The sequence below is a fragment of the Sceloporus undulatus genome, chromosome 8, assembly GCF_019175285.1.
Source record: "Sceloporus undulatus isolate JIND9_A2432 ecotype Alabama chromosome 8, SceUnd_v1.1, whole genome shotgun sequence".
In the NCBI taxonomy this organism is placed as follows: domain Eukaryota; kingdom Metazoa; phylum Chordata; class Lepidosauria; order Squamata; family Phrynosomatidae; genus Sceloporus; species Sceloporus undulatus.
This window is the reverse complement of record NC_056529.1, coordinates 9,482,882-9,503,492: the sequence shown is the minus strand read 5'-3', so window position 1 is coordinate 9,503,492 and position 20,611 is coordinate 9,482,882. Positions and strand designations below refer to the sequence as shown.

Genomic DNA, 20,611 nt, shown 5'->3' with positions numbered 1-20,611 from the left:
CTGCGTCCTGCTCCGTCATCCCCCCTCCTCCTCCTTCATGCCATCTCGCCCCCTCTGCCACCCTGCAACCCATCCCATCATTCCCATCATCCTCTGCCTTCTCCTGCATCCTGATCCTGGCCCCAGCAATCCCTAGCAAGCTGTCCCATCATCCCCTGCCTTCTCCTGCATCCCGATCCTGGCCCCAGCAATCCCTAGCAAGCTGTCCCATCATCCCCTGCCTTCTCCTGCATCCTGATCCTGGCCCCAGCGACCCCCAGCGAGCTATCCCTTCATCCTCTGCCTTCTCCTGCATCCCTATCCTTGCCCCAGGGACCCCCAGCGAGCTATCCCATCATCCCCTGACTTCTCCTGCATCCCGATCCTGGCCTCAGCAACCCCCAGTGACCTATCCCATCATCCCCTGACTGCTTCTTCACCCCAATGAAGGATGACAGCTAAAGAGGGGGCAGGGAAGGAGGACAGCGTCCAGAGCCCCACTGAGCATGTGCAAAGGTGCCGATTTGAATAGTTGAACCCTCCGGTGTGGTAATACAATGTGCACTCACTCCGCTTTGCTTGAATCCGCATCACGTGACTTGCTTGGAATAAAACTAACTTCGCTTCCCCCTCAATTCGGAAGGGCAACAGAAAGGCAACCAGATGTGGTAAAGCATCACGTTTTAACCTTAATTCGCATTGCTAGACAGGAGTGACTCTGGATCTGGTGTGAAAAAACATCACGCTTTGCATTGCTAGAACAGGAGTGACTGCGAATCTGAGCTGCAAACCCCCCATGTGTGATAAGGTCCTATGATAACAATAGAAACAAGTTAATATTTGGAACAGAATGGAGACATTCTGTACTGAAATTGAATCTCTTTCACACTACAAAGGTGTAGCACTTGAGACTGAAAGGATTATGCACAATTAAAGACCTGAAACTAAGAGGCCCTGGAGATATGTTTTTGCTCTCTCAGGATGGCACTATATGGCAGAGATAGTCAATTCATTGGGTTGGAGTCTTTTTGGAGCTCACAGGGAATGCAAAAAATGCACGTTGCACAAATCAAGAAGTTGACAGAAGTTGAGTTGGATAACAGCAACAAAACCCAGCTCCCTATACAGATATATGGCTTGTTTTAAAGTGAAAGGACTGCTTTTAAAGAGAAAACCCACTTTTTACCATTATCATGGTGGTAAACTTGATGGCAAAGGACTTTGGGGTCCTTTGGAAACCTGCGACAAGGAATGGGGCATACACCCAAACTGTGGGCTGCTCCCCTGCTCTAGAAAGATCATTGTGGAAAGGGAAATGCTGTATTGTTACAAGTGTGGAATCTCAGCTCTTTCAGGACCTATGCACTGAGTCTGATCATCAACCTCTTTACTAGCAGCCACTCTGACTGGCAGCAATAGCCTTTCAGGGTTTCAAGAAGGATTATGTCCTAGTTCTATCTAGAGATCTCCTGTTTTAACTGATGGTATTCTACTGATCCTATTTAGCTTCTGAAATCAGGAAATATGATGGAGTTCAGGATGGTATGGTGGTATTTATCCATGTACAAAGAGGGAATTATTAGGGAATAGAGGTACCAAGCACATACCCAACTGGATGATCTCCACTTCCGGGTGTTTCACAGCCAAATTCCTCAAGTTCTAAAAGACACACAAAACAAACTTGGGCAAAGAGTCCAAAAATCCTAGAGATGGAATTTATATCAAATGGGACAAGAAGGAGTCAAGGTCCAGCTGCTTTAATCTTCTGCATGTGTTACATTATTGTGGCTCAGCAAAAGTGTTGCATTATTTGTTGCATAACTGTGGCTCAGCAAAAGTATTCTCCTGGAAATATTTAAGCAGAAGCTCTTCTCTGAGTGTGGTATATTCTTAGCCAAGAGTTCATGGAAGAAAATTTGAATTTTAAAGACTGTGGGGAAAATTCTGGGAATTCCTGCACACCTGACTGCAAGAAATCACTAGTGTTATTCTTTAGGATATGTTTTCACAACCAGTTAAAAACAAATTATTTGTCTCTTTGAGAAACTGCAAAGGCTCATGTTTCTTCCCCCACCACCATAAATTTTATTAAGAGCAGACAATGCAACCCTCAGCACTTTAACTAGAAGAAAGTCCTACTGAGCCCCATGGGGTTAAATCCTTAGGGATATTCACCTATGCAAAATATTTCAGGAAAAAAAATCAGTTTCCTAAACTCAGGAAGAAAAGTTGCTTCTCCCTTTAAAAGTTTTGCAAGCGATCTCCACCACTCTCGACATATAATCTGCTTGACACTTTGGATTCCCTTGTTTGGGCACCCAGCCTCACATAGAGGTGATGCCACACCACGGCTTACCTGGGCACCTGGTCCTTCTGGGTCCCGGCAGGTGGCAAAAATCTTATCTGGACGGTTGTTCTTCTCAAGCAGCTGCCTGACCAATTCCAAACCAATGCCCCGATTGCATCCAGTCACCAAGATACTGCGTGCTTTCAACATGGCCATTGCTCCAGCCTGCCTGTCTTTAACTAGCTAGCAAAGATCTGTGCCAACCAAAGTCCCCAGCTCCTCCACCCAGATTTATATAATCGGACTGGATCGTGTTTCAATTTAGAAAGTCTATCTCTGGCAATAGACCAAAAACTCATAGGTGGCAAAGTGCAAACTGCTTTTGTTATAGATAAGCTCATGTTCAATGTTTGATGTGGGAGTGCCACAGAGCTCAGTGGTGAGGTACATCTTTTGCATCTAAAAGGTGCCAGGTTCAGTCTCCAACACTACCAAACACTACAGTCTCTAACGCTACAAAATGGAACTGGGAAAGAGTGCTGCCAGGAACAGTAGTGAGCTGCTACTGTTGCTGCTATCAGTGCCAACAATGCTGAGCTGGGTGGACCAAGGGTTGTTTCAGTGTTGTTGTTTGCCTCCAAATCATGTTTTACTCATGGCAAGCATAAGTGACCCTGGGGATGTGACATCCTGTCTTCCACTGTTCTGCTTAGTTCCTATAAACCCATACCTGTGAACTCCTTAATAGACTCCATCCATCTTGCATGCAGCCTTCCTCCCTTTGTACTTCCCTCTACCTTTCCTAGCATTATTGTTTTTTCCAGTGAGTCATGTGGCCAAAGTATGACAGCCTCAGTTTTGTTAACTTGGCTTCCATGGGGATTTCTAGCTTGATCTGCTCTAGGACCCATTTGTTTGTCTCTTTGGCAAACAAAGAGAATCCTCAGCACTCTTCTCCAGGCCCACATCTCAAATGAATGGATTTCCTTCCTATTGTCTTTCTTAACTGTCCAGCTCTCATATCCATACATGGTAATAGGAAATACAGTGGCTTGTATGACTCTAACTTTTGTGCTCAGTTGTGTATCTTTGCATTTTAGGATCTTTTCTAGTTCTTTCATTGCCACCTTCCCCATTCTTCTTCTTCTTCTGTGATCCCTGTTCCTATCAGTGTTTGATCTCAGGTATGAGAACTCTGTTATTATTTCTGTTTCCTCATTGTGTAGGTTGAATTTCTGTGGATACTTCATGGTCATTGTTTTTGTTTTCTTTATGTTCAACAGTAAGTTTGTTGAACTTCTTTCCTTGATGCGTGGAACTTTTAGGACAACTTTTATTGTTGTTAAATATACAGACACATAGAGAGAGTTAAAGTGCAGTTGTGTTTGCAGTATTCAACTACTGTTTGCCCCATAGATACTAGAAGCAAGAGCACATGCATTCCAGCTGTGGGCAGAGTTCAGGGCCCAGGGGTTAATCTGGTGCAAGGAAAGCCGTCTGGGAAGGGCTAGATAGTTCTTAGCTGTTTGGACATTTTGCCACTAAGCATGTAAAGCACAAGTCAGGTCAGTTTGGTGCATATTTACATATGAACTTTCCTGCCCAACCTTGCTTAACAGCTTTCCCTCCCAAAGAAAGTACAGACCTTGTCCTCTGAATATCACATTGGTAACTAAATCCAGACAAAAATCCAGCTAAAATCCACCTTCAACTGGCCTGTTTTCACTTTTGGGAACTTCCCGTCTTTGCAAATTGGCCCACTGAGGGTGGATTTTAGCTGCCCAGCTTTACAGACATCCATCCATATGTGTATTGAATGGCCTAAAATTAATCATTTTGGCAAGAAGTCATTTATCAAATTGCTTTAATTACAAACCAAAAAAATTAACTTTTGTCCAAGTTTATTGCTTCATTCAATTTATAGAAAAAGCAATAAATCTTTAAAACATAGAAACCTTTTCTCATGTCAGCAGCTCGAATTGAAGTGGCCTCTTCCTGGAAACCAGGCCTCGTGTCCATAGAAAACTAGTGGAAAGGAGTTTGGGACCAATGGATAATGGAGAAACTATCAGATAAGGTGAATTTTAATTTAAGACAACAAAATCAAGAATCTGTTTATGAAAAATGGCTTCCCTTTATTGACTTTGTCAATACAAAGTTTCCCAACCATTCAACCTCCAATTCACCAGCGGTCGCTATGGTCTGATTTATTTCAAACTATATAAACTGTACAAGACTGAATATAAGAGATGTCTGTGAAAGCTTGAAAGTTTTGATTTTTTTTTTACTATATATATATATATATATATATATATATATATAACTGTGCGTGTGTAGGCTTTTTGCCTTCTTTTTATTGTAATCCCTTTTGTATTAAAAAAAAAATCAGGCAATATCCCTGGAACGGGAACAAACTATTCACAGGATATGAATAGCCACCTCAATACCGTGATTGAAGAGTGATTGGCAGGATGTCAAAGATAATCGCTGGAAGAGAAGAGGAAGGAAGAGAACCAGTAACAGAGGGAGAGACTGAACGAGTACTACAGAGTATCAAGAGAAGGACTAGCAAGAAAGAAAAGGGAAAGGTCAAGAAGTAAAATAGCAATGGAAAAGAGAAAGAACACTGGGAGTTGGGAGACTAGGCAGAGTTATTTAGTGCCTGTTACATCTTTTAAAATATTTGAGACACTGATGTCATGCCCAGTCAGGAGGAGGATTCGGAGGACGAGGAGGAGGACTTGGCCTCTCAGGTGCCGGAGCAAGGCCCCAGCTCTGCTCTCCCAGCTCCTGGAGAGTTGGCTCAGCCAGGCCCTAGCCCTGTTGTATCACCTCCTCCAGTGGACCTTGTGGCTCAGCAGCCCAGCCTTTCCCTAGCAGAGGTTCCAGACCTGGGAGACATAGAGGAGAAAGATACTTAGGTACCTTCAGCTAAAGAAGGACTGAAAGACCGTGCCTTCAGCGTTCCCAAAGAGAAATGCTCTTTAATCACCCAGCAGCTGCGATAAGGAGCTGGCCTGATATAAACCCCCAGCAGATGCCAAGCCTCTTTGTCAGAATCTATCTGCATCCCTTTGGTGAAAGCTGCTCTCTCTGACTCCCTTGGACTTTGTTGCCAGACTCCTTACTTCCTAGATAGATCTAGACTTCTTGACCTGTTGGACCAGACTCATTGACCTACTCTTTGGCATGCTTGACCCTGGACTGGATTGTGGAACTGCCCTCTGCAACCCTGGACCCTGGACTGGCTTTTGGTTTTGCTCTATCGGACACTGGACTGATATTGTGTTTTCGGAACTGTTTCTTTGCTGCTGTAAAGCCTTGCTTTTGTTGACCTTTGCCTGGCACACTCTTATCAGATGATTATCAATTCATTCCTGGTGAAACCGCAGGATTTTTACACTTTCGCCTGAGAGAACATGGGGGAGGGGGGGAGAAAGGCATAACCCTGTCTAATTTGTGTTTTTTAATTAATTAATTTAAATTAATTGTTTTTATTTTAATATTTTAAATCTCTGCACCACAGCATCATGTTTACTCACTAGTTGGCAGACACCCTTGATCTTAGATCACAGAGGTGGAAGAGACCCTGGCCCTATTCACGCTACGTTATACACCGGTTTGGAAACTGGCTATAAACCGGTTTAAAAGGGGTCGGTCGTTCATACTTGTGGCTGTTTCCCCAACCTTAATTTCAGGGGTGGGGTGAGTGTAAATAGCTCAGAAAACTACTGTACCCAGAATTCTATAGCACTGAGCCAGAGCAATTAAAGCGGTCTCAAACTGGATATTTCTGCAGTGTATTTTGGACCATTTTCTCTTTTCTCTCCCTCACCTTTCCCTTTCCACTGTGTTTCTGGCACTTCCTTCCCCAGATGAAGAATACGTGTCTGATTTGGGAACTTGCAGAGAGAATTGTGTAACTTTTCGGTTAGTTTAAAAATTGTGTTCCTAAAGCATGGACCCTAGGAGACCAGTTTAAGAAATTTCTATGCTTTTTAGAACTATGAAGAATGGAATTGAATCACAGGCCTTGTGCCCATTATGGTTTAAACCGGATTGCAATTTGAAATGGTCTGGTTTAAACCACCATGGTTACCACTTAATTTGAATCGCTGAAATGATTCGGAAAGGGGGGGGCATGGTTTTTACCCATTTAACCTGTGTCAAACAGACGCTGGTAAAATGGGGTGTTTTTTGGGATGAATCGATTTATTTGGAAATAAATCGATTCAGCCCAAGTGGGAACCAGGTGGAATCAAATAGGATTTGAATCTGCCTTAGTTTCCACTGGCAGCGGCTTTCCCCCATGCTCCATCCTCAGTCCAGGAGACCAGGAGGATGGAGGGAGACAATGGTGGGGAAGCTGCTGTCGCTTCCTGCACCGATTATTGAAACTGGAACAAACGTAGGACCTTATCGCACACGCAGTTTTAAACATTTTGGAGACTGAAGGGGGACGCTCATGTGCGCAAACGTCCGGCAGAAAGTGATTTTTGCCTGACGGAATACCTTCCGTCAGCAAAAAATGGCATCCGTCAGGACTAGATGGGAATGGGTGCGCGCCGGAGGACGGAATGGGGACTGTATGCAATAAACTCCGTTTTGTGCCAGACGCGCGCACGCATGAGCATCCTCCTTCAGTCCCCAAAACATTTAAAATTGCGTGGCGATAAGGTCCATAGTGGGAACCACGCTGTTTACTGAACCGATTTCAGGAATCGGTGCAGGAAGCGAATCAAGAGGTAAATGGGAATGAGGCCACAGATTACTAAAATCATAGGTTATTTTGCAGCAAACACAGGTTGGAAAAGCAATTATTAGATCTGACATTTTGAGTTTGTCAGAGTGAAAACTGGGAAGGACACCTCTACTTTTATCAGGTGTGGAGAAGGAGGAATTTCAGCAGGTGGTCCTTGTCATCCAATCAGGTAACAAGCAACACCTGTTGCAAATACTTCTTCTAAACAGGAGCCCTCGCCAGTTTTCATTTGGCAACCTTATTGGCACAATACTTTCCATGATGAAAGAACCTGCATGCAAGGAGGGTCTAATTTACCATCTCAGCACCCTGTATTTTGAAAAAAACAACCTCTTGATTGCCTCTTAAAAGAAAGCATATATAACCAGCCTTCCTCTGTGCTAAAGCTAACAACAACTAACAGGCAAAATCAATTACAGGGATCTCCTACACAAAAAAGAGGCAGACAGAAAAAATTGTAAGACTTTCAGAAAACAAATGTGTATTTATTGATGAGAAGGTAATCAAAACAGCACTACATGACGAGTTGGGCTTTTGCACCGCCAACGGGAATGTGGTTCCTTCTCCAGTGGAGGCAAGTAAAGCTGAGTGTCTCACCAGGCTTTCCCCTCTCCATCACAAGTTGCCATTGTATTTCTCCCTAGAGGCGGCAAGGGTGGATGTCTCGCACACTCACGTTCGCTGGCAGCGTAGCCTGGTTTAGCAAAGAGGAGATAAAAAGAAAGTGAGAGAGAGAGAAGAAGAAGAAGTAGAAGAATGAGGAAATTACAAACTGGCTAGTTTAGCATCTGTTATGCAAAAACTGGTGTAAAACAGGAGTGGAAAACATGAAGCCCTCCAGATATTATTGGACCACAATTCCTACCATTCCTCATCATGCATTTTATGTCTATATGATCAGGTTTGGGGGATCCAGCTAGATTTTAGTATTTGAGTTTAGCATTTTACAATTTAAAACTGAAAATGGGCTGAAGGCTATGGTGGATAGTTAGGCGTCTGAAATAGATTTTCTTACTGATAAATGAAATCCCAAAATATATTTATGCATTCTAAACTTTGATGCAAGCCAAAGGAGTGAAATAAATGCCATGGCTTCTTTGTAGTTCTGAGATTCCATTGTGTGAATCACTAACCTGTGCACTTCCCATGTCAGTCTGCACCCATCCAGGATGCAGAGCAATGCACAGGATCTCATCTGTTGCATATCCCAGCGACTGGCACTTTGTGAGCATGTTTAAAGCAGCCTAGAAAGAAGACAGACCAGAAACAAGGAGATGTGTGATACATTTCAGTTCCATAAGATGACAGTGGTCAGAGGAAGGCCTGTGTAAAGAAGGCTGTGGAATTTATTTTCTATTAGTGTAATCTATGGTAAACAGATCTGTCTTTCTATTGGAGGGGTGGCATGCTCAGAGGTTCCAGGGTCCAATTTCCCACACTCAGGACTATGGATCCTATTTAATCATGACTGGCTGGAAACCTGCAATCAGTTTTTTAAAAGGTGACAAAAGGGCTGCATATTTTCAACTGATACTCATCCCTCCTGAGCCTTCCTTAAAAATCTGGCTCTGCTGACCTGATGAGTCTATCCCTGGTCTTCAGATAGACATAGCAGCTTATCCCATGCACAAATAAGCTGGTTTACTTCTTCCAGCTTCAAATTAGGATCGAGGATGCCCCCAGATGTTATCAGACGTAAACCACTGTCAATCTAGCTGCAATGCCACCACCTGGTGAAGTCTCTCTCAGCCAGCACTTTTTCAAAGTCGGAGAGTTTTGGACTTCAAAAAATGGCCAGCTGAGCAAGGCATTGACTCAGGGATGCATTAAGGTGGCAGCATTGCGGCTAGATCGGCGGCTATCTGATAACATCCTGATTTGAAGCTGAAAGAGGTAAGCCAGCTTATTTGTGCTCCATACATTCTGCTATTGGATAGTGGGTAGGTGTGGGCCAAAAAATATATATATCCTGGGAAGGAGGAGACTATGGACATCTAAACCCTTTCCAAATTAAGATAGAGAATATTTTTAAGATATAAGTCCCATTTCACTGCCCTCCTGATGGCCATGAGTCAGTCACACATCTCAGACAGCAAGATGCCAGGAAAAATGGCAAAATGTTGGAGAACAGAAGTGTGTGTGCCACATGGATACCATATGCCCTACCCTCAGATGCAGTGAAAATATTGTCCTATTGCCAGTGCTGCAGATTGAACTGTTAAATCTATGTTGTAAAGGTGGAACAGAAGAGAGATTTCATTATTTACCTGAAGTGGCATGGATCTACTCCTATCTGCTCTAGCATTCAGCCATACAATGTCATTTGCAACATTTAATTTTGGAAGTATTTTCACCACTTTAAAAGCAGTAGCAATATATATATGTGTGTACACACACACACACACACACACACACACATTAAAATTACAATTTAAGAAGTCAGCTCATACAATTCAATATGACTTTTTCCCCCTCCTGGAAATATTTCTGCCTGGCCTTATCTGGTTCCATCCTGGAAACACTGCAGATAGATTTTTCTTATTGACCCAAGGACCTGTATGTAGACCAGAGAATCTGCATATAGACATTTATATAGCCAGTTCTGCCAACATACAGACATATCTGGTATTTGTTTAGGATTATGCATACTGCCGACAGAACATAAGTAAACCAGTCAATACTGTATATGCATATCCTCATTTGAGTCCTTTGCCTCAAAATGTCATTGAGACACTGACTTATGCCTGCCTGATGCCTGGATCCAATCCCATGCATCTACCAGCAAAATGCAGCTGGAATCAATAAATAGTTGTGGCCATTTTTCTCCAACTTTTGTATTTGGGTCATTATTTGATGGACTCGCCCCTGGATGTGATTTTATTTATTTATTTATTTGTTTGTTTATTTATTTATAACCTGCCTCTCCCTGGAGGATCTGGGTGGGTTACAATAAAAATAAAATAAAATATAGTAAAATAATAATACAACCCCTAACCCACAATTTAAAACACAACAGCATAAAATCAGTTATTAAAATCGCAATAAAAATTGAAATATAATTTAATCTCAATTACAATGAGGCAGTTTAGGGGAGAGTCAAGAAGGCATAATTGTGGGACAGTGGAGAGGGCCCATGTTATTCGTCTGGGAACGCCCGCCAAAAGAGATCCGTCTTGATGGCTTTTGTAAAGGCCTCAAGAGATGTTATGTGACAGATCTCCTCCGGTAGGTCATTCCAAAGTTTAGGAGCGGCTGATGAGAAGGTCCTGTGGGCAACCACTGCAAGTCTAGTCTTCTTAGTCTATAGTAAATATGTCCCAGAGGACCTGAGTGTGCGGGGTGGATTGTATGGAAAGAGATGTTCCTTTAAGTAAGCTGGACCTAAGCCATGTAGGGCTTTAAAGGTGATTACCAACACCTTGTACTGTGCCGGGAAACTAATTGGTACCCATTGTAAAGATTTCAGAACTGGTGTTATATGGTCGCCTCTTGATTTTCCGGCAACCAACCTAGCTGCCATGTTTTGGATTAACTGAAGTTTCCACATTAGGGACAAGGGTAGTCCCATGTAGAGTGCATTTCAGAAGTCCAACTGAGAGGTTACCAGAGTGTGTACTACTGTTTCTAGGTCACCTGGTGCCATGTAGGGTTGTAGTTGGCATATCAGCCGAAGCTGATAACAAGCACTCCTGACCATCACATCTATCTGAGCTGTCAACTGAAGGGACAGATCCAAGAGCACTCCAAAACTATGAACACAGTTCTTTAGGGGAAGTGTGACCCTATCTAGGACCGGTGAACATATCTCCATACCCAGACTTAGGGTTTTTCTCAACAACTTTCCCACCAAGAATCTAGGGTGCAAATAATTGAAAGTCAAATCCTTATCGAAAGGCAGCCCTTTCACCTTATCATCACTGGGATCTCAATACCTTGCTGCAACGGTACGATAGAGCAGGAATAGTTTCCCACATTAAGACGTGGGTGATGGAGCCACCTTCACTGGAGATGTTGACAATGGCAGCTTTGCTGCAGCTCATCCCTTTCTGGGGGCTTTCTTGAGCTGCCTTCTTCAGCAAGGGCAGAAATGCCTGGAGAAAGAGAAGGAATCAAGGAGAGCCAAACACTCTGTGAAGACAATTGGACATCACTTCTTCACCTGTGCAAACGTTACTAGGCTGAGGCAAACAGGGAAAATTGAGTTGCCAGATGCACACTACAGTGTCTCTAGAACTCTACAGATGGAAACTGCTTGCAGTCATGGTTCAACAGGTGTCACCTGCCACTACACCACTTCCACAACCTGTTGAACATATGTCTCTATCCTATTGTTAGGCAGACTTTTTGTCTGTCATACCCTCCAACTGTCCCTCTTTGGCAGGACCAATTAATCCTCTGCCACCTCATTTTTTCAGTTGCTTTTAAAATGTCCCAATTTCTGTTCCATCCCTCCAGTTTTCCCCTCTCTCCTCACTTACTTCAATTGCTGTAAACTGAGTTGAAAGTGAAAAGGCAGTCTGCACTCCATTAGGAATGGGAAGAAGAGACCAAGGGGTGAAGTCCTGTCCTTCTCAGTAGGCTCAAACAAAAAGAAAGTGCAGAAGGCTTAACTAGCTCATGTCTTCTTTCTCCTTTTCCCATCTTAACTTTTGCCATTTTGGCCACACTCTGATGCTGATCGACCGGACTTGTCCCAGTTTTCATCTGTCAAATGTTGGGAGGTATGTTCTAGTCCAGGAACAAGGCAAGCCTACCTAAACACCCACCCCCAGATAGGGAAAAAACCCCCTTCATAACCCATGCATTTTCTGAAAAGAAAGGGCTCAGCAAGATGACATGTTTCTCTGCAAGAGGGACCATCAGTGGATCTTACCTGGCATGCCACGAAAGGTCCAATCACATTGGTTTTGTACACTTCAGCCATGCCTTCTGGTGTCTCTGAGTCCAGAGACTTTTCGTTTACAATAGCGGCATTGTTTATCAAGAGGTTTAGTCCAGTTCCTTTCAGCCGCTCACTGACTCTGGCAGCAGCATTTCTGATACTGGATGGATCAGAAGTGTCTAAAGCAACAAAGAGAAGACTGTAAACGTGATGAACATTATTGATTAACCACCTCTCTCCTAGGAAAGACCCCACTGGCCATTCAGCAGTCCTGCTGCAACTCCCTGTAACTCACACTTTTATTACTCCAAAAGTACAGAGCACTGTGGATCAGTTCCCATGGTATTTTTTAAGTAGACAAAAAAAAAATTTCATAAAATTAAAAAAAAAATCCCTGGAGAAGAACATGTTTGCCGATGCAAGTACCATACAGTACCATCCCAAGGTTTCCCCTGCATTGGGGACGCAGAGTGACACATATTTTTGCTCTGGTACAAATATGTGAACTATTCTTTTCTATATTCCAAGGATTGTCAGATTGGAAAAGGAAACTCTGGGGGGTCTTTCATTAACCTACAATCAGTGAAGAGGAACAGTACTGGATAGGAATTGAGGCTGAGCTGAATAACGTTGGTTCAGGATGACAGATGAGGTCATTCTGGATTCCAAGATGCCAGGAAGACTAGAGATTCTGATATGGCCATAGATGGCTTATTGCTGGTGGTAGACTTCTGTTGATGGGTGAATGAGCAGTAGGATAGGAGCTACAATGGCTCTCTTTTCTCTCTGCACTACCTAAAGAATTTATTAGCATATCCCCCAACATTTGACAATTCTATGAGAACAATAGAAGCAAGTTAATATTTGGAACAGAGTGGAGACATTGTGTACTGAAACTGAATCTCTTTCACACTACAAAAGTATAGTACTTGAGACTGAAAGGATTATACACAATTAAAGACCCGAAACTAAGAGCCCGTACAGACAGGCCAAAATAAAGCTGCTTTGGGTCACTTTGGATATATGCTGTTTAAATGATGCACGCATCCCAAGAGGCCGGAAGCTGTACCAAAGTTGTGGTCCATTGCTTTGGCGTGGCTTCTGGCCTCTTAGGACGCATGCATCATTAAAACAGCATACCTCCAAAGTGACTTGAAGCAGCTTTAGTTTGGCCTGTCTGTACGGGCACTAAGAGGCCTGGAGATATGTTTTTGCTCTCTCAGGATGGCACTATATGGCAGAGGTAGTCAGTTCATTGGGTTTCAGACCTTTTGGAGCCCACAGGGAATGCAAAAAATGCTCAGAGCACAAATCAAAAAGCTGGCAGAAGTTGAGTTATGATTTGCGGGGGATGTATTTTTATGTTAAATAGATCAGCCCCATGCCTTAAACTACTTTAAAAGTATACAACTGCCCCTGGATACTGTTCTAGAACAAGGATAGTCAGTATGTGTGTATCAAGGGTTGTTGTATTGTATCCCAGAGCCTCATTCTGCACACCCCTGAAATGTGGGCTCCTCTAAACCAGAGTGGATACAGAGTTAGAGTGGAGGGCCACCCCTTGAATTTCATACCCTCCAACATTTCACAGATGAAAACTGAGATGCATGTGGCCAAGCAACAACAGAGTGTGGGCAAGATGGCAAAAAAACTATTAATGGGGGAAAACACAGAGATTAGGAAAAGCTGCTGCAATTTGCTTTTGACTGTATCTACTTGGGAAGGGCAAGATTCTCCCCACTCTTCTCTCCCCACTGCTGAATTCACTTTGAGCTCAATTTGCATTAACTGAATTAAGCTGAGGACAAGATGGGAAATGGAAGTAAGGGCTGATACAGATGGCTTTAAAGGAGCAGCTTGACACTGCCCCTTTGAGCATTGGATTGGGGCTGAAGCAGCCACACACCACAGCCTCGATCTGGCGTTTTTCTGGCCCAAAAAGAAGCTGCAAAGCGCCGCTCCTTTTTGGGGTGGAAAAAAGCTGCTCTCTCCATGGTGGCAGCAGCTCTTCTGCGCTCCTGTGGCGTGCGGCATCTGAATGCCACCTAGTCAGGTGGGAGGCATGACGCCAGCTTGGAGGCAGCGTCGGGGTGTGTGTCATGTAAATGCCACAACCCCACTCTACCCCCAAGCCAGCACTTGCTATGTGGGGCTGGAGAAGAGTGCTGAGGTTACTATGGACAGCCAAGAAGTCAAACAAATGGGTCTTAGAGCATATCAAACCAGAAATCTCTCTGGAAGCCAAGATGACTAGATTGAGGCTGTCGTACTTTGGCCAAATCATGAGGAGGCACAACTCACTGGAAAAAAACAATAATGCTGGGAAAGATGGAGAGAAGCAGAAAGAGATGAAGGCCACATGCGTGATGGCTGGATTCTTTTAAGAAGGTCACAGGTATTAATTTGCAAGATGCGAGCAGAGCAGTGGAGCATACGGAGTCTTGGAGATGTTTAATCTACAGGGTTGCCATGGTCGAGATCGACTCGAGGGTGGATAACAACAACAAAAATTAGCTCCCTAGACAGACTATATGGCTTGTTTTAAAGTGAAAGCCCTGCTTTTACAAAGAAAACCTACTTTTTACCACTATCACGGTGGCAAACTTGATGGCAAAAGACCTTGGGGTCTTTTGGCAGCCTGCAACAATGAATGGGGCATGCATCCAAGCTATGGGCTGCTCACCACCTCTAGAAAGATCATTGTGGAAAGAAAAATGCTGTACTGTTACAAGTGTGGAATCTCAGCTCTTTCAGGACCTATGCACTGAGTCTGATCATCAACCTCTTTACTAGCAGCCACTCTGACTGGCAGCAATAGCCTTTCAGGGTTTCAAGAAGGATTATGTCCTAGTTCTATCTAGAGATCTCCTGTTTTATCTGATGGTATTCTACTGATCCTATTTAGCTTCTGAAATCAGGAAATATGATGAAGTTCAGGATGGTTTGGTGGTATTTATCCTGTACAAAGAGGGAATTGTTGGGGAATGAAGTGACCAGGCACATACCCAACTGGATGATCTCCACTTCCGGGTGCTTCGCAGCCAAATTCCTCAAGTTCTGGAAGACATACAAAACAAAGTTGGTCAAAGTGTCCAAGCAAATCCTGGAGATGGAATTTATATCAAATGGGACAAGAAGGAGTCAAGGTCCAGCTGCTTTAATCTTCTGCATGTGTTACATTATTGTGGCTCAGCAAAAGTGTTGCATTCTTTGTTGCATAACTGTGGTTCAGCAAACGTATTCTCCTGGAAATATTTGAGCAGAAGCCTTTCTCTGAGTGTGGAGTACTTTTAGGCAAGATTTCATGGAACAATATTTCAATTTAATACACTGTGGCAAAAATTCTGGGAATTCCTACAATAAATCACTAGTGTTATTATTTAGGATATGGTGTCATAAATTGTTAAAAACAAATTAGTTGTATCTTTGAGAAGCTGTAAATGCTCATGTTTCTTCCCCCGCTACCATACGTTTTAGTAAGAGCAGACCATACAACCCTCAGCACTTTATCAAGGAGAAAATCCTACTAAACTCCATGGAATTTATTCCTTAGGGATATTCACCTATGCAAAATATTTCAGGTGGAAAAAACGGTTTCCTAAACCCAGGAGGAAAGATTGCTTCTCCCTTTAAAAGTTTCACAAGAGATCACCACTACTCTCCACATATAATCTTTTGGATTACTTTTGATTCCCTTGTTTGGGCACCCAGCCCCACATAGAAGTGATGCCACAGCAGGGCTTACCTGGGCACCTGGTCCTTCTGGGTCCCGGCAGGTGGCAAAAATCTTTTCTGCGTGGTTCTTTTTCTCAAGCAGCTGCCTGACTATCTCCAAACCAATGCCCCGATTGGATCCAGTCACCAAGACACTACGTGCTTTCAATACTGCCATCGCTCCTGCCTCCCTGTCTCTAGCTAGCTAACAAGTCTCTGTGCCAACCTAAGTCCCCAGCTCCTCCACCCAGATTTATATAATCGGACTGGATCGTGTTTCAATTTAGAAAGTCTGTCTCTGGCAGTAGACCAAAACCACATAGATGGCAAAGTGCAAACTGCCTTTGTCATAGATAAGCTCAGGTTCTTTGTCTGATATGGGAGTGCAACAGAGTTCAGTCGTGAGGTACATCTCTTGCATCTAAAAGGGGCCATGTTTACTCTCTAACACTACCAAACACTACAGTCCCTAACTCTACAAAATGGAGCTGGGAAAGAGTACTGCCTGGAACAGTAGTGAGCTGCTGCTGCCAATCAGTGCCAACAATGCTGAGCTAGATGGACCAAGGCTTGTTTCAATGTTGTTGTTGTTGTTGTTTGCCTACAAATCATTTTTTATTTACTGTATGGTGACCATAAAGCGAACTTTTCATAGGTTTTTCTTGGCAAGTTTCTTCAGAAGGAGTTTACCCTTGCCATTCTCTGAGGGTGAGAGAGTCTGACTTATCCAAAGTCACCCAGTGGATTTTTATGCTCAAGTGAGGATTTGAGTCCAGGTGTCCATATGGCAGCTGTTATGCACATCTGCACATGGCATAACAGAGGAGGGAGGGAGTTTGTATGCATTCCCTATGGGTTGAGGGGAAACGGACAGAAACTTGGATTTTCTAGTTGCTCTTTGGAGATCACAGGGGATTGATGCTCCTATGCTTCCTTTTGTTGTTGTTATTGGTTAACCACACTCAAGTTGATCTGGACCCCCTCAGGATGTGACATCTCCAAGACTCCCTGTCTTCCACTGTTCTGCTTAGTTCCTGTAAACTCAAACCTGTGACAATAGACTCCATCCATCTAGCATGCAGCCTTCCTCTCTTTCTACTTCCCTCTACCTTTCCTAGCATTATTGTTTTTTCCAATGAGTCATGTGGCCAAAGTATGACAGCATCAGTTCTGTCAACTTGGCTTCCATGGGTATTTCTAGCTTGATTGGCTCTAGGACCCATTTGTTTGTCTCTTTGGCCAACAAAGAGAATCCTTAGCACTCTTCTCCAGCCCTACATCTCAAATGAATGGATTTCCTTCCTATTATCTTTCTTTATTGTCCAGCTCTCATATCCATACATGGTAATAGGAAATACAGTGGCTTGTATGACTCAAACATTTGTGTTCAGTTGTATATCTTTGTATTTTAGGATCTTTTCTAGTTCTTTCATAGCCACTTTCCTCATTCTTCGTCTTCTGATGTCCTGGCTGTGATCCTCGTTCCTATCAGTGTTTGATCCAAGGTATGAGCACTCTTTTACGATTTCTATTTCCTCATTGTGTAGATTGAATTTCTGTAGATACTCTGTGGTCATTATTTTTGTTTTCTTTATGTTCAACAGCAAGTCTGTTGAACTTCCTTCCTTGATCTTCCTCCATGTCTGTGAGGTTTTCTGCTAGTGTTACGGTGTCGTCTGAATATCTTAGATGGTTGATATTCCTTCATCCTATTTTCACTCCTCCTCTTTCTGTGTCCAAGTCTGCTTTTCTTACAGTATGTTCTCTCTGTTAGCCATCATTTGGTTTTCCATGTCTGTTGCCATATGTTGGTTAGCATGAGAGGTGACTCTGCCAATGTCACTTGCAGCAATTCAATTTCAATATCGTCTGTTCCTGGTGATTTGTTTTTGCCATTTCTCTTATTGCAGCTTCCACCTCACCTTTTAGAATTCCACCTCATTTTCATATGGCTCTTTGTTCCATGTGTCCTTCATTTTGTCATCTCTTTTATATAACTCTTCTGTGCATTGCATCCAATGTCTTTTTATTCTTTCCTGATTTTGAATTATGTTATTTTTATTGTCATAGAGTGTCCCAGTCCTTGCTTTGAACTTTCCTTTGATTTCCTGGATCTTGTGGAATAGGTCTCTCGTTCTTCCTTTTTTGTTGTTGTCTTGTACTTCTCTGCATTGGTCGTGTAGTAGTTTTCTTTATCTTTTCACACTAGCTGTTGTATTGTTGCATGGTTCTTAGTTTGTTCCTGTCTCCCCTTTGCTTTGCTTCTCTTCTTTCCTTTATTGCTTGTAGCAGTTTATCTATCATCCATGGTTTCTTCTCTTTCCTTTTGTCTATTGAAAGTGTCTGTTTGCATTCTTTTTTTTTATTATGTCCCTGGCTTCAGATCATAGTTCTTCTGGTTCTCAGTCTATTATGCTTAGTAGCGCAAATCTGTTCTTTATATTGTCAATAAATTCGGATGAGATATTGTTTAGATCATATTTTGGTATGATGACTGTTTTTGTTTTCTTCTTGAGTTTCACTCTTATTTTTGATATGAGTAATTTGTGATCTGTGCCACTATTGGTGCCTGTTCTAGTCTCAGCCACCAGTATGAAACCTATGGTTCCTAGCATATCTTTAGTGGGGTTTTGAGACACTGCATTTGAGATGTGCAGCAGAGATCTTAGGGTTTAAGGCGTAAACGATTGCCAGGGCTAAGGAGTAGATTGTTTTCACCTTGAATAAGGTAGTGGCATTTTCAGTTGTATATTTAAGAGGAAAAGGGAGGTACAGTACATCATTTATAGTGTAATTTCTATTTTGTATTTCCATCAGTTGTGTAAATTTTATTTAGTGCCATAAGATTTACTACCAAACGTCACAGAAACAACACAGTCAGAAGAGTCCTAAAATCAAGTCCTGCATTGGCCCCTCACTGGACGCATGGAACTTTTAGGACAACTTTTATTGTTGTTAAATATACAAACAGAGAGAGAGTTAAAGTGCAGTTGTGTTTGCAGTATTCAACTACAGTTTGCCCCATAGATGCCAGAAGTAAGAGCATGTGCATTCCAGTTGTGGGCAGAGTTCGAGGCCCAGGGGTTAAACTGGTGCAAGGAAAGCCGTTTGGGAAGGGCTAGATAATTCTTTGCTGTTTGGACATTTTCCCACTAAGCACGTAAAGCACAGGACAGTTCAGTTTGGTGCATATTTACATATGAACTTTCCTGCCCAACTTTACTTAACAGCTTTCCCTCCCAAACAAAGTACTGTACAGACCTTGCCCTCCAAATTATCACATTAGTAACTTTATCAAACTTGTCAAGAAGTCATAACTGGCTACCAGCTTGATGTTGGTTAATGTGTCAAAGGCTCCCCACACATATTCCTGCCCTGAGGGATCAAGAATGAAGCAAGGTACTGGAAGACATATAGAAGTTGGAAATTTCTGAATGGAAACTCATTAAGGAAATTGATAGATGCTTTTGGGATGTGCATTAAGGCTTATGGGCTGCTCTCCTACAGACTGAAATAAACAAACACCAATTCCATACATTGCATTATATTATTATATTACCTCCCCATATCATATTACTTTCAGGAGTGGTGAAAGTTATTTGACCATGGAAAAGGAAAAACTTTCCTGCCTCCCATCTCAACTCAGATGTTATAAATGAGATCTGGGTATAAAAATAACAGCATGGATGTTTGTAAGTAAAACCAATGATCTCTCTGTACAAGGAACATCTAACTGTCATGGGAGATAAGGATCACATAATATATGTATTACTGACATTCTTTTTGGTTTGATGAGCTGTATTGTCTTTCCTTTCCTTTGGAGGTACTGTATAACTTTCTGTATGGCAACCTTGAGCCATGCTGATTGGGGATGATGTGAGTTGTAGTCCATCAAATCTCAATGGCACCAACTGGGAAAGCTACTCTATCCATGTCAGAAAAGTGGCTGAGATGGCAGTAAAAAAATTCCATGAAGAAAGTCAGGCACTGAAGTTGTAAGTTGCTGGGAGTGGTCAGATTTTGTTTGCCTTCCCTTGCCACTCCTGGACAACAAAGGACAACTGATATAAAGAGCCTTTCAGCTAGAAATTGCAGAACCTTTCACACAATGCACAACAGGATGCCTTCAGGTTTATATCAGTAACCTGCAGAAACAGCACACTCTGAGCCTTAGCTGATAATCACTGAGCATTTCGGGAAACCTGACCAATAATGACTGAATGTGCTAGGAAATGACTCAAGAGGTGCATCTACACGACAGTAAAAGTACTGAAGATTAACACCAAATTGTGTTGTTCCATCCAATAAAAACCTAGTACTGTATTTGTAATTTTACAAGCTCTTTAGCCTTCTCTGCCAAAGAATGGTGTGCCTCACAAAACTACCATGCCACCATTAAGTTCCATTGTCCCCAGTGGTGGCACAGCCACATGCACTCACCGACATGGGACAATGGAGGCTGTCCCTAATGGTGGCATGGCCATGTGACTGCGCCACTATTGGAGACAACAGAATTTCAGCATCCATTGATTATGGTATCTGTGGATGGGTCTGGAACAGATCCCACACGGATACTGAGGGTCGAATGTACAAAACAACATGTAAATATCATACAAAGCAAACACTTCCATTCAGCTACTGGGAGCCCTGAAGAACTGGCAGGGGAGGGCATCCATCTAGCAGCCAAGGGACACAGCACTGAAGGTCCAACCTTGTGTCTATATTTGTTGTTTTCATAGTTCTTACTTGCCTGATTCATAATGACTTGGCAAAATCTATAGCTGAAGTTGTCCATGTGATTGGGACCATGCCAATCCAAGGTGTGGCTGTCTCCACAGGTGCCAGCCATGAGCCTAGCACCACTCCAAGCAAACTGCTCTCTCTGTACAAGTGTTTAAAGTTCCTCCCTAAGTGATTCCAGTTGCATGTTATCTTAGAAATAGATTGGCAAATGTACTAGCAAAATCAAAAGTAAGCTCTTGCCCAG

General features: G+C 42.8%; 2 protein-coding genes across 2 annotated transcripts in view; both read right to left on the bottom strand.

Moving 5' to 3' along the window:
• Positions 1-2,567, bottom strand: part of LOC121914314 (C-factor-like) — a 7,020-nt gene extending 4,453 nt beyond the window's left edge. Inside the window, exons 1-2 of the mRNA XM_042437652.1 lie at positions 2,336-2,567; positions 1,587-1,638 (exon numbers count right to left, since the gene is read on the bottom strand). Of these exons, the coding sequence (XP_042293586.1) occupies positions 1,587-1,638; positions 2,336-2,482 (199 nt within the window). The 5' untranslated portion in view covers positions 2,483-2,567. The remainder of the gene's footprint in view (positions 1-1,586; positions 1,639-2,335) is intronic.
• A 5,101-nt stretch (positions 2,568-7,668) lies between these two features.
• Positions 7,669-15,901, bottom strand: LOC121914381 (C-factor-like). The gene is made up of 6 exons (XM_042437772.1): positions 15,656-15,901; positions 14,916-14,967; positions 11,902-12,089; positions 10,961-11,119; positions 8,162-8,272; positions 7,669-7,722 (listed from the first exon to the last, which is right to left on the bottom strand). The coding sequence occupies exons 1-6, from the start codon at positions 15,800-15,802 to the stop codon at positions 7,669-7,671; spliced, it is 711 nt and encodes a 236-aa protein (XP_042293706.1). The 5' UTR covers positions 15,803-15,901.
• Positions 15,902-20,611: the final 4,710 nt, after the last annotated feature.